Here is a 17,721-nt window from a genome sequence, read left to right on the forward strand (position 1 = left end):
ATCAGCATTCCAAGCTACTCAGATTGCAAAGAAAACATTCCGTCTATGGTGACAACCAACTGATGTAACAATTTCCATTATACATCAGCGATCTAAAACTTGTACATTTCCTTTCTGCTGCAATTAGCTAAAGGTCGTAAAATAATCAATGTATAGAAGTATATTAAAACATTTATTTCTTTGAAAATTTTGGTTGTAGTTAATCTTGAAATACTTTTAATAAAATTTCAATATTAACATACCACTTACATGTGCATCGCTAACACCATCACAGAACTAAGGCATCTGACAAAAAACATTTCATAAATTACGGTAAATTAAAAATGAAGTTTACATGAGATCACAGTGTGGCAAAATACAGAGAGTATGTTCGAAAAAAAGAAAAAATGAAACAGGCAGGACGATATGAATCACTCACCAGGATATCTAATAATGACTGCTAATCAAGGGAAAAATCCATGAGTTCTTTTGACATACTATATATCTTACAAAACAGTTGTCACGGAAGATTAGCAAAAATCTAAATGATAAATGATAAATTAAAAAAAAATAAACCGTACAATACCTGAAAACAACGAGAATTTCGAAATATGGCAAAAGTACTTAGAGAACTGAAAGCATAAACAAATACAGTTGATACCAATTCAAAATATTGAAGAGCAAAAAAGAAAAGGAAATACGGATATTTGTTAAGCAAGTAGACTTTGTCCACCAGAAACTGTTTGCGTATATGATGATCGTAACAAAAGTAAGCTTGACAGGTGTTCCGGAGTTAATTTCAAAACGTTCTGACTTTTATGGACTACACAAGCAGCTGGGATGGAAAGAAGAAATCGAGCCAACAGCGACAAATATGGAAATTGCGCCTGACCAACAGTGGACCAAAACTGCAGCACATCTCTAAAAGAATTTTAATCGACTCAGCGTTAACAGAAAGGGTTGGCATGCTATTCTGGAAATGAACTATTTTTCTGTAATTAATCATTTAGAAGACGGGGGAGAAATTAAAATTAAAATTTGATAAATCTTTTTATAACTTTGATGTACCTGCAAACTATTTTAAATAAATAATGCGAATGAATACAAAGAAGTAGATAAACTGGTTGTCGAATAAATACGTAAATAAAGAAACCGATAATTTAACAGAAACAGAAGCAAACTTTGTTTGAGATGCTGGATACTGCGAACGTAAGTAACACTCCAATTCATCATCAATAACTGCATGATCTTCTAGTGAGCTCAAAAATGATATTCGCTTCTTTGGTGGCTCTCCATCACTTGTACCTAAATTTTATTTTAAACTATAAACTTTATCAACCGGATATGTTAATTACTTAAAAGCAAGATGAACTGCAAACTTTACCAGAAAGAAATTCATCGCTTTTTAGATTTTTCATTTCAGATGTTCCGATTAATTTCCGTATTCTTGAGTAAGTTTGTGATCTAAAAATATGGCTTTCACATGACATAGTAGAACACTTAGGAAGCCTGCACTGCGAGAAGTAAGTAAAATCTATTTGATGTTAGAAATTTTTCACAACTATCAATTCAAAGATAAAAAATCACATTCCGAAAAACGAAAAAAAAAAAACCTTTCTTCGTCTGAACAAATAATTGGAAGATGTTTGAGACGAGGATTCAACACAGTTGCCATACGATGCTCCGGCATAATTACTGATTCCGTAGCACTTCTTAATACATTTTCCGTTTTCCGTCTCAGCGCACATGCCCAGCTCAATGTATCGTTATTGTTCACATCACCGTCATCATCTGATGAGAATTCATGAATCAATGCGAACCATTCTGGTTGCACCTGATAAAGAAAATTCGTCATAAACCAATTGAGTTTAGTAAGTATATGAAATTCAGAAATGCAGCAACATACATCAGTTACTAAGCACATTGAGATATGTGATTTAAATTTCTAATTTAGAAGGAGTGATATATTAGTTATTACCATATGAAAAGATATTGTTGATTTATTATTGAAAATTGATGCCATAATATGAAATGGTTCCAAATATTTTCGTATTTCATCAGCAACTGACCAATCAATCGATCGTACCAGTACCATAATATCTAAATGGTTGCTAAGTACTTCCATTACAATAAATAGCTTGATAGTGATAATTTCAGTAACATAAAATGCTATATAATTAACAGCGTTTGACTAAGAGATAACCACAAATATTGAAATGGCAAACACGAGATATTCAAGTCTTGTATATTATTCAAATGCTATTTACATTAAGTAGTACCGATGAGAACAAGTTATTCTCGAGTTAATTTAAATCCGAAACAATATATAGTTACTAATTACTATGTATGAGATATTTTAGGCAATTAAAACGAAAGAAAATGTAAACAGTGATTATAAACAAGGAATACCTGGATATTGTGAAATGGGCAAATGCTGAACGCAATCTTTAACGTACTTTAAGATTTCATAACCATAAAATAAGTAATCAAGTTGTCCAGCCCTTTTTTCAACTGGTGGATCAATCCAACGATCTAAGCCCAACTTTTCTATCGCAGCTAAAAAGAGAAATTATGAGCTAAGAAAGTAAATAGATGACAGACAAATCAAAAGATTAACTTATAACCCAAAAATGTGCAATTTATGTTTCTGAGAATTTACGACGATATTCTTCCTGAAAATAAAGTAAATTAAGGAAGATTACCAACTATTTTCTGGCATTCCATAAAAATGGCAAACACATTGTGTCTCTGATCGCATAACTCTTCGAAAATTTCATGGATGAGCTGCAACAGACGATTTTTAAATACAATTTATCTGAATATTCAAAATTTATCGGCAACTAATGCTATGATTATTTTAGCAAGATATGCTTAAATGGGCACTTTTAAGATAACTAAGAGTTTAAGTTCATAAAAAGTTACATTATTCAGTGTATAACATATACAGTAAAGATGAGCTTGTCCACTACAACTCGGAATGTTTTCCGTAACACATAAAAGCCTTTTAGATTCACCCGCTTCTCGGACCATTGTTCCCAATCTTGTTTTCATCTTTTCTATTGTATCAACACTGAAATGAATATTTCATGAGAAAATTTACAAATTAAATCATGTGCAACAATAAAAACTAATTAAAGCTGTAGAAGTCAAAATTCTTTACTCTTCAGTTATACGAAAATCAAGCATTATCAAAGCAAAATGTCATTAATAAAGCAAAAGAGAAAACACAAATAAGACTTACTTCACAACACGATGTTTGTATTTCCATTCTGCTGTGATATAATTAGCTGAAATAACAGCAATATCATCTTCATTTGCAACGCGCTCTACCGAAAACGAGAAACCAGATGTACGGGAAATCTGTCCTACTTCCGCAGTCAATTCTGACAGCATCATTGCTGTGTTAGCCTCAATAACCTGTGAAAACAAAATATCAAACACGGTTTTTTAGATAGATTAAATAGATTAGATGAATTATATAGATATAGATAGATATAGATATAGATAGATAGATAGATATAGATAGATAGATATAGATAGATAGATAGATATAGATAGATAGATAGATAGATAGATAGATAGATAGATAGATATAGATAGATATAGATATAGATAGATAGATAGATATAGATAGATAGATATAGATAGATAGATAGATAGATAGATAGATAGATAGATAGATAGATAGATAGATAGATAGATATGTATGTATTTATGGAATCAGAATGAACATAATGAACATTACTAAACTATACGCATGAAAGAAATTTATATCAAACACTTAACGAAAAAAGCGAGGTTAGCTTTCAATTAAGAAAGGTTGCTGACCTGACTCAGGGTAGAAGTTTCAGGAATAAGTGTTGAAATTGCTTGACGATCTGGACACCGACAACGTCGCCCAATTGATATGGCTGTTTCGATAACACCGTGCATTCCTTCTCCCTAAAAACCTCGAGTACCAATATTGATTGTTAACCAGTGAAAATGAGAAAACTAAACTAACGAAAAGTTAAAATTCAATCAACCCTAGAATATGATAAGGGTCAAAAACCTTGACACAGTTCCAACAAATAATGTATGTCACATTTATGACATTTCATCTTTTCTGTGGTAAAAGCAACAAACGTTACACGAGAAATTTCAGGTAAACTAAATTAAGAAATCCAAAAGTAACCTGAAAAATAGCAGGTGGAAGTAAATCGATAGCACAACATCGCATAATTGCATTGCAAAATATTCGGCGATCATATTCACTAAATGATGTCTCAAATGATGACTGCGCCGTAAGACTTATATGTGATGATGAAGGTGGTGCTGGAGAATCCTAAAAATATTTTCAAAACTATTACACGCCAAGACATACCACTTCTGTTGTTTAATGAAAGACGGGAAACTTTTTGATAGTCTTCAGAAGTTATGTCATCTATTAAACTTATTGACTGAATTATTTCTTCTTTGGATTCACTCGCTTAGTGATAAACAATTGGCATATTTCACTTTGCAATACACTCACCGATATATTCAGTAATCAAGAACAGTGACCATAAACCAAGGAAAAACACAACATGGAATTCAAGGGCACTGGAAAATCATAGCACTGTGGTTCAACTATTCCAATATATCTGCCTGTTACGTCAGCAAGTTCAAACATGAATCATCGGAAAATCGAAACATTTAAGAGAACAGTACATTACCCTTCTGTACGCAGCAGATGTGTCGGGAGACAACTGACTGACATATCCTGATGAAAGGGTTTCAAAAAATTGCTTGCCAGAAGTGTCATTTGTTGATTCCGCTGATGAGCTAAAAATAAAGCCAACAAAATGGCTACGCAATGGAAAGTCCCCAATTTCGATAAAATACACGCAACTTCGAGACAAAATCTCGACTGAAAGAAACGAACTTCCTTCCTTATCTCGCATCTGTACGATCCATATCATTAAAACAAATTTTGTTCCGGGACAAAAATTCACATTACCTCATGCTGCTATCCTTATAGCTACTGCCAATCGGACATCTGTGACGAGTCATATTTCCTGTTCCACCACCTGTATCTGTATAGAGCACTTTGCATGCATAACAAGCCACGTACGGCAGACGAGCTCCAGTAATTGTGTCAAGGACCGGAAAAATAAACCAAACATTTTCTTCAATATGAAAAATCCGAAAATTTGATAAAAGCTTTTAATAAAATTTTGTAGATTTCAACAGGTTATACAGATCTTTCAATTCAAAATTCTTATTTTTTAATTTTCTCGGCAACGGAATTCTTTCCAGTATTTCGGGTAATCAGACAAATGTATATCTAACACAGCTCAGTACAACCTACAGAAAAAGGCCTACAATTATAGACATACAAACCATCCTGTCATTATCAATTAACATATCACATATCTTTTTAATCACCTCAGATCTTCTAGAACATATATTTTGCCGTGCATTAACATCGCTCCATGACTTCCATATTCGCCATCGATGAAATGTTAAAGACAAATTCTGTACAGAAAATCGTTTTTGAAGCTTTAAATAACCAACCTGTCCAAACAAATTCCACACTTCGGATCTGCCTTTCTTTTTTACTAATTCAAATCTCCCCAATTTCATACGTATGTCATCTTGTATAACAGATTTTGGTGGCATAAGATGGCTGTTTAAAGGTAAGGTGACACCAGTATCACGATAGTAAGCTGCGTTCAAGCCAGATGGATCATTCGGAACCTAAAATCGATAAAACATTTGGCTTTTAATCATGCATATACATTTAACTCAAGAGAAATGGTGAAATTTCGCTTAAATGCTCTCGAAAGCTACCTGGTGTTTAATCACAGTTTGAGCATCAGATAACAGGCCATTTGTTTCCTCCGTGAAATTTCCATCACAACTGCGAATCTAAAAGAAATAACCAATGCCCACAACGTTTCAAAAAGAAACTGTTGATATATGTTTGCATTCTTCGAGGTTCAAAATAAGAATGACATTGCGAAACAAGATTACCACCGAATAAAATGCTCCACGTACACCTTTTCCTATTGTTAATATATAGGTCAAAAGAATTTTTCAATTGTGGAATACACTGCTCTGAACTGATTGCATATTTAGCAGCAAAGTCAAAAATCACCGTATTCATTGCAGAAATATCGTGAAGCTTAGACGATCGCATTGGTGGAACCGAATGTGCATGTATTGGCAAAGTATTCCGGTGATGATGGGCAGCAGTAATACCACTGATATCTTCACCGGAAAGCGGTTCACTTTTCGTGCATACAATTGTAGCTGTTGGTTGGTTACAGCGTTTAATAGAAGCAAATGAAGTGCTACCATTGGCACCGTTATTACTGCTCCAACTATGCGACTCACTAGTTGTATTCTCGTCGTCCACCGTTTCATCACTGATAGCTGCAGTCTTCCGCAGCGCCGGATGGCGAGTACGGACTGTTGTTAACAGTTGCTCTTGAGTAGCCAACTTGAGTCCTAAAACACTTTCAGTTGTTCTCTGGTTTCAAGCTGTTTATAATGTACATTCTGTACGCATATACTATCATGAAAGAATTATTCTGTAAACTGAATAAAAATCCTTGAGTAAACAACGACTTTTAGCAATTTAACAAAACTATCGCAAAGTTCGAAAACAAAAGTTGGGCATGCTTTCAATTTGATATTCCACGACCAGTATGATTTTATGATCATAGGAGAAACATTTAGAAAATCCCGCAACGAAGAAATGGCCCATAAAAAAAGGACAAATTTGATATCATTTTATGTATAAACATGTAAATATGTATGTGCTTGTGTGTGTATGAGTGAATTTTGAGAAGAATTTCATGAAACGAATTATTCTCATCAAGCAACAGAGAAAAACAATAGCTATAGACAAATGAGTTATTGTACAATCATTGTTTAACTATTTCACTAACCTTTTCAAATTTCAATCATACCTACAAACAGGAAAGCAAATAGTAAGTAATGGTAATTGGAAAAATTGGATTTCAAAATAATTCGACCTTTTCCATTAAATTAGCGACTACCTCACAAACTATCACCTCCCCCTATCACTTCGAGTCATCTCTAAGAATATTCAGAAAATCTCCATGAACGATTCTACTTAAGCCCTTCTGAAATCAAGTAAAATATTTCGCAATAGAAATACTGAACACTGAGGTTGAAGAAAAATTGAATACCATAGAATTCACTAAAATCAAGCATGAAACCTGATCTAACCATGACGACAATAACGCTGCAACTAACACTTAAGGCCTTGAGGTGTAAACGCTTTATGCGGCAAATTTAAAGTTGATTAAAGGATTTCTTAAATTGGGCCAGTCAAGCATTGGGCGATTAAGCACTTTTTATAGTAATTTAATTGGGAGTGGTCTTAATATCACCAATAGCAAACATCCTGTATTAGACAATCATTCATCAGCTGATTAAAATCGGAAATATATGAATGAAAACTTAAACATTGCAGATATAAGTCGGAGTTAAATAGTTAAAAATAGTGTAATTGGAAAAAAAGTAGCGGTTCATAGCATGTTATAACTCTATCTTCAATTAATTTCAGCCTGAAACTTTGATATGGCGTGTTATATGTGCGTATATATATATTTATTTTTTATTATTCATTCAGTTATTTAATTAATTAATTTACTTCTTTATTTACTTATTCACTTATTTCCGCCCTTTCTTCGCTGTATTCCTGAGATTTGCAGACTTACAGCGTTGGTTGCAATTACATCAATCTTATCAATGGATGAAACAGAAAAGGATTTATTCGAATCGGTGGGTGATTTACCGGAATGGTTGTATATTGACTGGGTATGTCAAAATAGATGTCCCCCGAGGCGTGTCGTCGATGACTATACTTTGCCTTCTGTGCAGTATTCGTTGCCGTCCTTTGTGAAACTTTCTACTTTTAGCTTTAACGTGAATATGGTGTGTTTCTGTATGCTTTTGTTTATATTTTTACTAATTATAGTTTTATTAATAGTGATTTTGGCAATTATTAAGAAAATGTGACGTTTTTTCAAAGGTTAGAAACTAAAATGAGACTTTAGAATTTAAATTTTAACTGTTTTAATATATGTTTTAAAAGTCGCACAATTGCTTTTTTTTCTGTTAAGATTTCAACTTTATGTATTGTTTTGAACACATCCAGGTAGTCTTGATGCTATAGATTTACTGAATGGTACCATTTTTTAGCTGTATACAGATCGCGGCATTAAAACAGTATTTCGGTGTCTTCGGTTTTTATACCAACAGATCGCTCATGACTCCTCTGAGACAGCCATCATTGACTTGGATCGTTCACTTAGTTATTTAACCGCCTTTGCACAGGTGAGAGTTATGTGGCATTCACCTTCCGTGCCATCTTCGAAAAAAGCTGACTTTTCAATTTGAAATTTTGATAAGCTCTAGATTTAGAACATGGAATTGGATGGTGATATGGAAACGCTGAATAAAATTGCACGAGAATTCAAGTTTTTCCTTGTTCAAGCGGGCTCACTGAGTCATTACATTGCCAGTGATGGTTTATTTACTACACGAAACGTTGAAACGGTAAGGTAAATTGATTGTCATTTCTTTAATCTTAACTGTTGGTATTCATGCACCTGATCTAGAAGTGAAATATAGATCAGAAATTCGGAGAGCATTCAGTTATGTTCAGGTATTGTTGCTGAAATTCAAGATAAGAGTTCTTCTTAGTAATTTTCAAGTGAAAAATTAAGATGTTGTTCATGTTTCAGAATTACATTTTCCATGCCCTGTTGATTACTTGGATGAAAGCCGTCCGTATTTCAACTTTTTTCAAAAGTGAGTCATTTTGTAGACATGATTGTAACTTTTTTTTATTTTTCTTAAATAAATATTTAAGCAAAAGAATGAGTTTTTTTTTTCAAAAATCATTTTTTTTTTGTAGTAAGCTAGTTTCACACATTTATATTATACTAAAAAACGCATTAGTCAGATGTACAAATTACTACTGCATTTTTTCTTTAATATATTGAGACTTAAGTTGAAGTAAGTTTGTACAAAGCTATTAATTTTGATGTTACTTTGTCTCCTTTCATTATATGACTATGTAGGGTTCAGTGGTTTCGAAAAACTTTATCCGGTAGGTGATGCATTATCATCAGCAGAACAGCTATCAATGCTTGTTTCGTATGGATTACTGCTAAGTGCATCACGTACGGTCAGTAAACTTGATTTTATGAAATTTAGAGTTTTTTTTTTGAAATAAGTTCATTAGGTCGATTTGAAATCAGCTTATTGATTTCCTTTTTTTTTTTTGCAAATACATCTTCAAAAATTTCTAAATTTGCAGGAGTCAGTTGTACTGATTTCAATTATATTTAAAATAGTTAATTTCTAGGATCGACCATGTATATGCCGATGTGTTACTGCCGCTTGGCATCAACTCTGTATATTAAATAGAGAAATGTTTTGGTCAAATATGGTCAAGCTGCTAAGCTTATGCACCAACGGTTTGCATTATTACCCGCCTGAAAATCTTTCAAGTGGTGGGTAATACAAATTGTTTTTAAAAAATTATTTCATTCCCTAAATTTCTGGCAATTACTGAAGTTAAAGTAGTTTGAGTCTTATATAACAGATTTTTCGCAGTCGAGATTCTAAATTTTCTTTCATATCAATATTTAGTGTGTTTTATTTCAATGACTGAAAAATAACGAATTTAGAAATGTTCTTGGATTTATGTAACATTGGCAATTCAGTTTCGGCAAAAACGTTTTTGGAAATAATTTGCGAATTTGGCTCTGGTTTTGATGATCCTTACATCGTATCAGGTGAAATATTTAAACAGATTGATTAGGTGGGGATTTTCATTTCTTACTTGTCATCTTTATTCAATTAGTGAACGTTGCAGGCAAAGCTTCAGGCAGTTATGTAGAATGTTTGCAACAAATCGCTTCAAAACTGTCAGAAAAACAGTACGTTTTGAGGTAGAGTTTTAGTACAAATAATTCATTCAAAATGAAACGGAGCCATAAAGAAGAGTTGGCAAGGTTTTTGGAGTTTTAATCAGAACTTATTCAACTTAAAGCTTCGATAGATCCCAGATTTACGCAGCATAGTTTTTTCAGGAAACTGTTCTTTTTATTCGATAAGGATCCTGGTGATAGTCTTCTAGGAACAGAATCTATTTTGCAATATTTCTTCACATACTTATGTTCGAACATTATGGAACCTCTTGATCAGGTAGTCAATATAACACAAGAGGAAAAATAGCTTAACTTTCCTTTTAACTTACTTTTAAGATCCAATAACTCTATAAAAATTCTGCAAATCGCGAGAATTGCTTTTCTAGGAGTTAGAGTTCTACCCAACCAATGGGAAAGTCTGGAAGGACTTTCTATTTTCTTGTTGTAATGACAACACGGGAGATAAATACAACGATTGGATACTTTTTATACGACTTATGTCAATGCTTATCAAAAGTTAGGTTTGTTCTTGTCTTTGTCAATTACACGTTATCAGTTTGTGTGAAATTATTTGTACTTTTCTTGTAGGATCTGAGCCAGTTTGGCGAGCTATGAAGCCACGAATTTTTTCTAAATTCCCGGCCAAACGATTTCGTGAAATGCCAATTCACTCACTTATTTGCGTATTCAGCCTCTTTATTTCATGCTTGCACAATATAGGTATATTCTTTGTAATGCTGCACTATGCATTAAATACCTTGCTTTTCTCAAGATTATTTTACCTTTTATAATTAAGATCATAGATTTCAATTATCCTCTTTCAAAGAATTTCACTCATACTGAATTTGTAAAAATAGTAATGTAGAATATGATCTGTTTAGCATTTAGATATGGAAGAGACGTCTAATAAGGTGATTTCATTGGCAACGTCTGCCTTTGATCCTTCTGATAAAGAGCGTCACGAAGTCCTGATTCGAGCAATTCAGTGCACAAAGTATATTTTGGATGAAAATCGTTATGATTCTTCGCAAGCAATCGCGACGTTAATAGCATGTATTTTTTATATGCGTATTCCTTTTGTTGTATGAAATTTATATTATTTCTCAAATTTAGTTCTAAATTCTTTAGAAAAAGAAAATTTATCCAGATCTCTCTTTTACCATCTTACTTTTAATGGATAGAATCCCACATAAATCTAAGATGCAATTCCAAACATTGTAGGACTTTTCTTACCATTTGCTGCTTAATCTCAATATCGGTTGTGCAATTTACATGCATTATCACAGTCCACGGGGTTTTGTTAATTGATGTTAAATCATCAAACTGTACTCAGTCTTTTAAAAATTCTTGTAGTGATGGGAAAGCTTGATGATAAAAAAGATGTTTCATTGTATATCGAATGCTGCATATGTGTTGCTGAAAAAGTATCCGAGGTATGACTTCTTCAAGTTCTTTGGAAACAAACATATGAATTGGTTTTGATAAATCTTTCCTAGATTGGTTCTCTAGCTCGCTTTTTACCATTCATGAATGATATGGATTTGGAACAGCTCTTTGCGGTGGTTGTTCACTATCGAACTGAAAACAGTATTTTGTGGAATGCAGCTATCAATCATCTCAAAAGTCCCAATTTCCCTATAATTGTAAATTACATTGTTAAACAGGTTGGTCTTTTTTTCTTCTGCTTGCGTAGTACTATTTGCTATAACCTTTTGAATATCAATTACGAATTATTATTGAACAATAAACTTTCGCGGATTTATTTTCGTTCGTTTAATTCTTGCCATAGATAACTGAACTTGCAATTTCCAAAATAATAAATTCATGACTTTCGAAGTAAGTAGGACACGAAGCAGTTATAAAAGCACTAAGAATGGTGGGCAGTGAATATCCTCACAATTGAAGTACTTTAGAATATTAATAAATATTCTAATCAAGTAGCAATGCCGATTGTACCACTAATATAGTTTCTATAACATAAACTAAAGCCGGTAATAACCCATTTTCGAGTTTGAAGCTCTGAATTTTATAGAGTGGGAATCAGACTTTCTTTTTTGAAAATTTCTTGCTTCTTTCAGTTAGCGATAAAATTTGAACGAAGTCAATCAGCTTTTCAAAACATGCGTCAAGTTGTACAAAACTTGTTGACTGAAAAAAGTTACAAACTTGAAGTTTGCTTATACTTCTTGCGGGAATTTTTGAGGACAGCTAACAATGCGATTTATCCGGTTGAACTCATCGTTCCCATATGGTTGGTGGTTGCCTTCGAAAAACCAAATACAGATGGTTTGTTCTTCAGATTCAGTCCTTCACGATAAATCTTCAATTTCTGATTTTTCCAAGTTCTTAATTGTATATTTTGAATTGCCTTTAAGTTTCTCATAAATCTCATCCTGGATACCTTGTCCATGAAGATAATAGTGCTTAGGCTGTGTCGAGAGATGGAAAGACATATCTCGGAAATTAGAAGCCAAGGAAATGCTTGGCAATATGAACGACGGTTCAATTAGTATATGACTCAAGCTTCTTAACATTGTATTCTATGTGCAGTTTGAAGAACTGTACAATTGATTTTTTAGAACTTAATGACATATCTGAAAGTATTTGCAAGAATCTTCGAGTGTCATTTCGGAAAAATGGTTTGTATTTTGAAGCTTTTTCTGTGGATTCATCCTCAACGATTCACTCGATACGTTGGTTATTTGAGGTTGTTTTATTCTGCATTCGTTCCTTTATTTTAAGCATTATATTCTCGCTTAATTTCAAATTTGAACATGGTACTCGTTACAGACTGTTTCAAAAAATGCTAACAGTAAGAAATGGATTCACGAGAATATTATGAGTTGGTCCGAACTGCTAGTATCACCTCTACATCGTATTCTGATGAATGCTGAAGAAACAACAGTGATCCACTGCTGTCGTATAATGTCTTATTTATATATGCACGCTGCACAGCAAATTTACAAGCCACCCTCAGAATGTAATTTTAATCGGTCACCATTTGTGCAGCTCTGCAAACTCATACTGCAAAATGTGGTAAGTTCAGTAGATTTTAGAAAAATACTTCGATTTTAACCTAAGTTCCGTGAATCTCGGAACAGCTTAAATGGATTTCGAAATTCCTACCAGAACACGACAAGGGATAAGAAAGAACACTCCTGCAGTGTGCAGATTCGTTGAAATTTAAAAACTGATTTTCCACCTTGGTTTTTGGTTTTCAAAGAAATATGGAAATATATGTGCTGTTCTCTTTTTACTTCTAAGGTTTAACTAGTTTTAACGAGTAAAGTTACAAACAACCGTAATAGGATTTAAGAAAACGGCATTCTTCATTACTTTCATTTCTTTGCCACTTGATTTAAGTTTTCGATGAGGTTTTCTTTTGAATTCTAGGTTAAAAATTTGCCAACTCGTATTTCAGCTTTTAATGCGCGAATTCCCCGCAATGTTTGTTCGTGAAGTACTGCCTAACTATATGATTGGCATGTTATCGTTACCGGTACATTCTACACCGTATCTTCTACGTGTTGTTTCGGATGTACTCGAAAAACATTTGGATGATAATTTCTTAAAAGAAATATTCAAAAGCATGCTCAAGGAAAAACCTCAATTAATCACCGCATTATACGCCTCATCGAAAGTGGGTACAAGGTTGTTCAATTTTGTTTCACAAATAAAATGAAAGTTTAGAAAATTATGGAACATATATATGTAATTTGAAAATTTGTCAAACGGCTCTACATAAAGAAGCCTTGTAAACACCGTTAAATTTCAAGGGAAGATTTTTAATATTAATATGGATAAATGACAAAATTTCGACTATGTGCGGAATCGAAATTTAAATTACTGATCCACAAAAGTCTTTTATTCCATATTCGCATTTGCTGGGAAACAGGTTTTCTCCGGTACATTTCTTCTAATATGCAAAAAAGTATGGGGAAAGTGATAGTTCGTTTAGATTCGATTTAAAACAATATAACAATGCATGCAAAATACTAACAGGTTATATAAGGCGTTACCAAGCGTGTCGATAAACACATCAGTACGAAAGAACGAAGGAAATTTGAGATCCAAGAAGGCCAATCTTCATAAACATTTTCGTCAATGTTACACAAAAGAACTAACTATAAAAACTCGTAACTGTCATGAAATCGATAACTTCAAACTGAAAAAGTCATCAATGAAGAAAATGGAAAACAAAAAGTCCCAGAACTAGCTGCTAAAACAAAACAGAAAATCCACAATAAATCTACTAAATTAAACATCTTCGTGCTTTCCACTCAATAGAAAAGAAAGAAACGAATTTTACTAATCAGAGAGTACCTCGTGAAACCTGATTAGACAGTGCACAAAATGGATTATTAAGAATGTACAAAGGCTACCATCAAACTATTCACCAAATTTTGATTGTACTTTTCCGACTCATAAAGCTTTTTGGACCTTTTTCTTTCTCCTGTTCTTCCTCATCACTACTGTCTGCAAATTTCTTTACTCTACAACCAATATCAGTCTCTTCCAAGCTGTGTCGTCGTCGAGGTTTACACTGACTATCAGTAGAGAAAATGCTACCTCGAGGATGATTTCCGAGACGTGGTGAAAAGGGTATTATACTATCTCTAGAATTGTTTCGGGATGGCGCACAGGAACTTCCTAGCATGTTACCTGGAATTGGGATTAATGGATGCATTCAGTTAAATACATAATCATTTTGTTCGTATACCATACTAAACAAAATATAAAAGAATAAGTGAGAACTTTCGATTTTATACCGTGAGTTTATGACCTCTGTTTAATTAGTTATTTTCAAATGCATATTTATTGTTAGAATTAACGTAAATTTTGTTCTGAACTGAGTACAAAAACTAACGTGAGAGTACTTTCGGTATTGTTATTCCAGTCAGCGAACTACGTTTTACGAAATATGGTGAATCAAAGAAAACACTTCTTTTCCTTTGAAGCGCGTTTAGGGCATCCGAACTGATTTTTCGAGCAATTTCAGCTTCTTCAAGCAATGCCAATTCTAGTCTTTGTTGGTGTTGGGGCCATACCTTGTCCATTTGTAATAAATTTCTAAACAGAGATCTCAAAAATTCTAAAAGTTTGCTGAACTCAATAATCTCAAATAATAAGCGAATTAGACGGAATGACTCGAGGAGGTAAAGTCATAAGTTTTCATCGAGATGTTGATACATTATCTGCATAGCGCGCCATTTACTGGTGTTTTCCAGAATACCCTAGAATTACTTACTTCCTTCTCTCCTCAAAAACATAGTGGGATCGCCACAGTGATGCGACCAGTTCAGTCGCAAAGACAACATCCGCATGATTAGCAACCATTCTTAAAACAAAGATGCCGTCTATTCCCAAATATTCATGCAAAAAACGGTCAACGTGCTTCTTATTTCCTAAAAGAAAATATGCACCGTTTTTATTTTTCTCATTTTTATTTTTTGAAATTATTTAGCAAGAAGTAAATACAACTATCTGAATCAAATCAACAATTCTATTTCCTCAGCTCTGTGTTCACGGTTTTCAATCTTAACAAGAAAGATGAACTTCAGTGCTGCAAGAAGCATCACCAACGTGGGTCATTTTTATTGAACGGTGTTCCGCTCATTTCGAGATGATTCAAAATGAAGTGCTCTTTTGAACAATTTTCCGTTAACAAATATATCCAGTTTAAAACACTCAGAGATGTAAATGTTGCTAATATCATGAACCTGAAAAACGACAACGCTATCATAAACTATCCAATTGTTAAAGCAAAACTTCTAGTAATGACTGTTTTCAAATCTAAAGTTTGCCGCTCAATAATTATTGAAACTTATAGGGTGTTATGTGAAAAATAATTACCAAGCCCACAGTAGAATGAAAATTTTCTCAGTGAACAAGTTAACAACAAGAACACACTGCACTGTATGAGTCTGTATGTTTCCCATTTCTCGGACCTGAAAAATGTGAATGAAATATTCGGAGTGAGAATGAATAACAGGTGTTCGACTCACTTCAAAATCGCAAAGCGTTACTAAAGGGAAGATCCCACTGTGATGCCATGAAGGAGAAACATTCTTAGGCCAGATAATATTCATCCACGATTCCAAGCCGTAATTATTTTCAAGTTCTGGTAATAAGTATCTGAAGAACGAAGAAAGTCGTGTTATAAAATATGAGCATTTTCCCAGTGTAAATCAGACTGAACAATAAATATAAATCTTTATAGACTCCTGAAGCCTCACATAAGCTTAAAGTTCCCAGGGATTTCAACTTAAAGTAATGGCCATCCATGTAAATTTCATTTTCACCAAATATTATATAAAAATTATTTTTTTCTACTAGTAATCAGTTAACTATCATTCTTTGTCTGAAAAGAATTACCGTGTCATCAAAGAAATTTGAAACACAGCATTTGTCAGAAATGCTAACTTCGCTAAGATATATACCGTTGTAACATAATAATTTGCATATTTTATATTCAAGAATCGACAAATTTTATGAGGCACCAATTTCTTCTGAAATTTGGATGATAAGTATGACTGTAAAATTAAGGCAGAATAAAGCTGGATAAATATGAACGTAATTTAAATTGGATACCTTTTTCACTCGTTCATGGAATCTTAAAGCACCTTGCAAATGCATGCACAACGTTTCAATATTTCCCTTCTTAACTTCCAAGGATGAATTTGCTGGATCACTAGCTAATCGAAGGATTTGACCCAATTTCATCCCTAGAATACGATGGAAATTATATCTGATTCGGTAGTCACAGGGGTTTGAACTAAACGACACAGCAGTATTTAAGATAAGAATAAGTAAGACATTATTCCTCCAAATTTCACCAAAAGTAACAGCGATAAACAAAAAAGTAATATTTAGTCTACCGTAACTTACAAGAACAAAAAATCAGTAAAATGCAGATCCCACAAGATCTTCATAAACACATAAATTCAAAGGAAAAAACTTATTCTTGTTTACCTCTACATTTGGTAATATTAAACATTTGATAACTCTAATCAATACCTGACTGTCCGGCAAAGTATTTCCATATAAGTGTAGGTGCCTTGAAACATGCTGCTTGAAACAGCAAAAAAAATGGCATCCACTGATAATAACTAATTCGACGCTCTCGGCGTTCTTCTGTGGGAATATCTTCGACGAAGACTTTCGGTGGAATAAAATACGTATCCTGCGCCCAACAGAAATTTTCTGCATACTGTAAAAGATCAAAAAACTTCTATCTACATAATGAATATCATGTATGAATGCAAAAAACCAGTTTCTGGATTCGCTCATGACATATAATGTATATAATTAAAATTCGAATTTTATTATGCTGTCGGAAAATTTCAACCATTGTCGTTTTAAAAGATAGAAGAAAGAATATTTAACCTCGGAACCTCGGAATAAACATTATCTGACAGAAGCAAAGATGTTACCTGTTCCCATGCTCCACTGAATCCTAATGGCAACATACACTCCATCGGACGGCCACCGAATTGTTTAAAGCTGATGATAACGGAAAAGGCAATCAGTAGATTGCAAGTGAAATAACTGTGTAAACTTGCAATTACATCCTGTAAAATCAGTTGAATAAGTGGAAAATTTTTGTAAATAAATAAATGTATGCCTTCAATTTTCAATATATGAGTCACAATCATTAAAGCATGAAGTATGAGTAGTTTGATTTGTTCTAAAATCAAATTTCTGATACAAAAAAAAATTTCCGAACCTTGACGATAGGCTTGTTGCTATATGGAACAGTGTGAAGAATGTGGAATACAAACGACATTCTTCGTTACACAAGCAAATA

General features: G+C 33.3%; 3 protein-coding genes across 3 annotated transcripts; 1 reads left to right on the forward strand and 2 right to left on the reverse strand.

Moving 5' to 3' along the window:
* Positions 1–689: 689 nt before the first annotated feature.
* Positions 690–6,139, reverse strand: Bm7225 (hAT family dimerization domain containing protein; the record flags this gene model as incomplete). The annotated part of the gene is made up of 16 exons (XM_043074528.1): positions 690–900; positions 1,161–1,284; positions 1,364–1,443; positions 1,593–1,813; positions 1,958–2,079; positions 2,389–2,535; positions 2,682–2,763; positions 2,902–3,049; positions 3,221–3,396; positions 3,808–3,921; positions 4,154–4,303; positions 4,674–4,782; positions 4,958–5,126; positions 5,586–5,697; positions 5,791–5,868; positions 6,098–6,139. 16 exons carry the CDS (start codon positions 6,137–6,139, stop codon positions 690–692), a joined length of 2,085 nt encoding a protein of 694 aa, XP_042930462.1.
* Positions 6,140–7,551: 1,412 nt separating this feature from the next.
* On the forward strand, positions 7,552–14,130 carry Bm7880 (Uncharacterized protein; the record flags this gene model as incomplete). The annotated part of the gene is made up of 20 exons (XM_043074529.1): positions 7,552–7,565; positions 7,686–7,908; positions 8,176–8,310; positions 8,398–8,532; positions 8,721–8,787; positions 9,060–9,166; positions 9,347–9,494; positions 9,672–9,779; positions 9,860–9,935; positions 10,077–10,191; positions 10,301–10,430; positions 10,503–10,634; positions 10,803–10,967; positions 11,268–11,347; positions 11,411–11,578; positions 11,993–12,200; positions 12,494–12,621; positions 12,705–12,950; positions 13,336–13,565; positions 13,917–14,130. 20 exons carry the CDS (start codon positions 7,552–7,554, stop codon positions 14,128–14,130), a joined length of 2,829 nt encoding a protein of 942 aa, XP_042930463.1.
* A 177-nt stretch (positions 14,131–14,307) lies between these two features.
* Positions 14,308–17,700, reverse strand: Bma-inx-7 (Innexin family protein; the record flags this gene model as incomplete). The annotated part of the gene is made up of 11 exons (XM_001892540.1): positions 14,308–14,576; positions 14,782–14,984; positions 15,163–15,319; positions 15,498–15,634; positions 15,768–15,862; positions 15,920–16,049; positions 16,290–16,423; positions 16,506–16,639; positions 16,932–17,124; positions 17,348–17,485; positions 17,641–17,700. 11 exons carry the CDS (start codon positions 17,698–17,700, stop codon positions 14,308–14,310), a joined length of 1,650 nt encoding a protein of 549 aa, XP_001892575.1.
* Positions 17,701–17,721: the final 21 nt, after the last annotated feature.

The sequence above is a fragment of the Brugia malayi genome (genome assembly GCF_000002995.4).
Source record: "Brugia malayi strain FR3 genome assembly, contig: Bm_v4_ChrX_scaffold_001, whole genome shotgun sequence".
In the NCBI taxonomy this organism is placed as follows: Eukaryota; Metazoa; Nematoda; class Chromadorea; order Rhabditida; family Onchocercidae; genus Brugia; species Brugia malayi.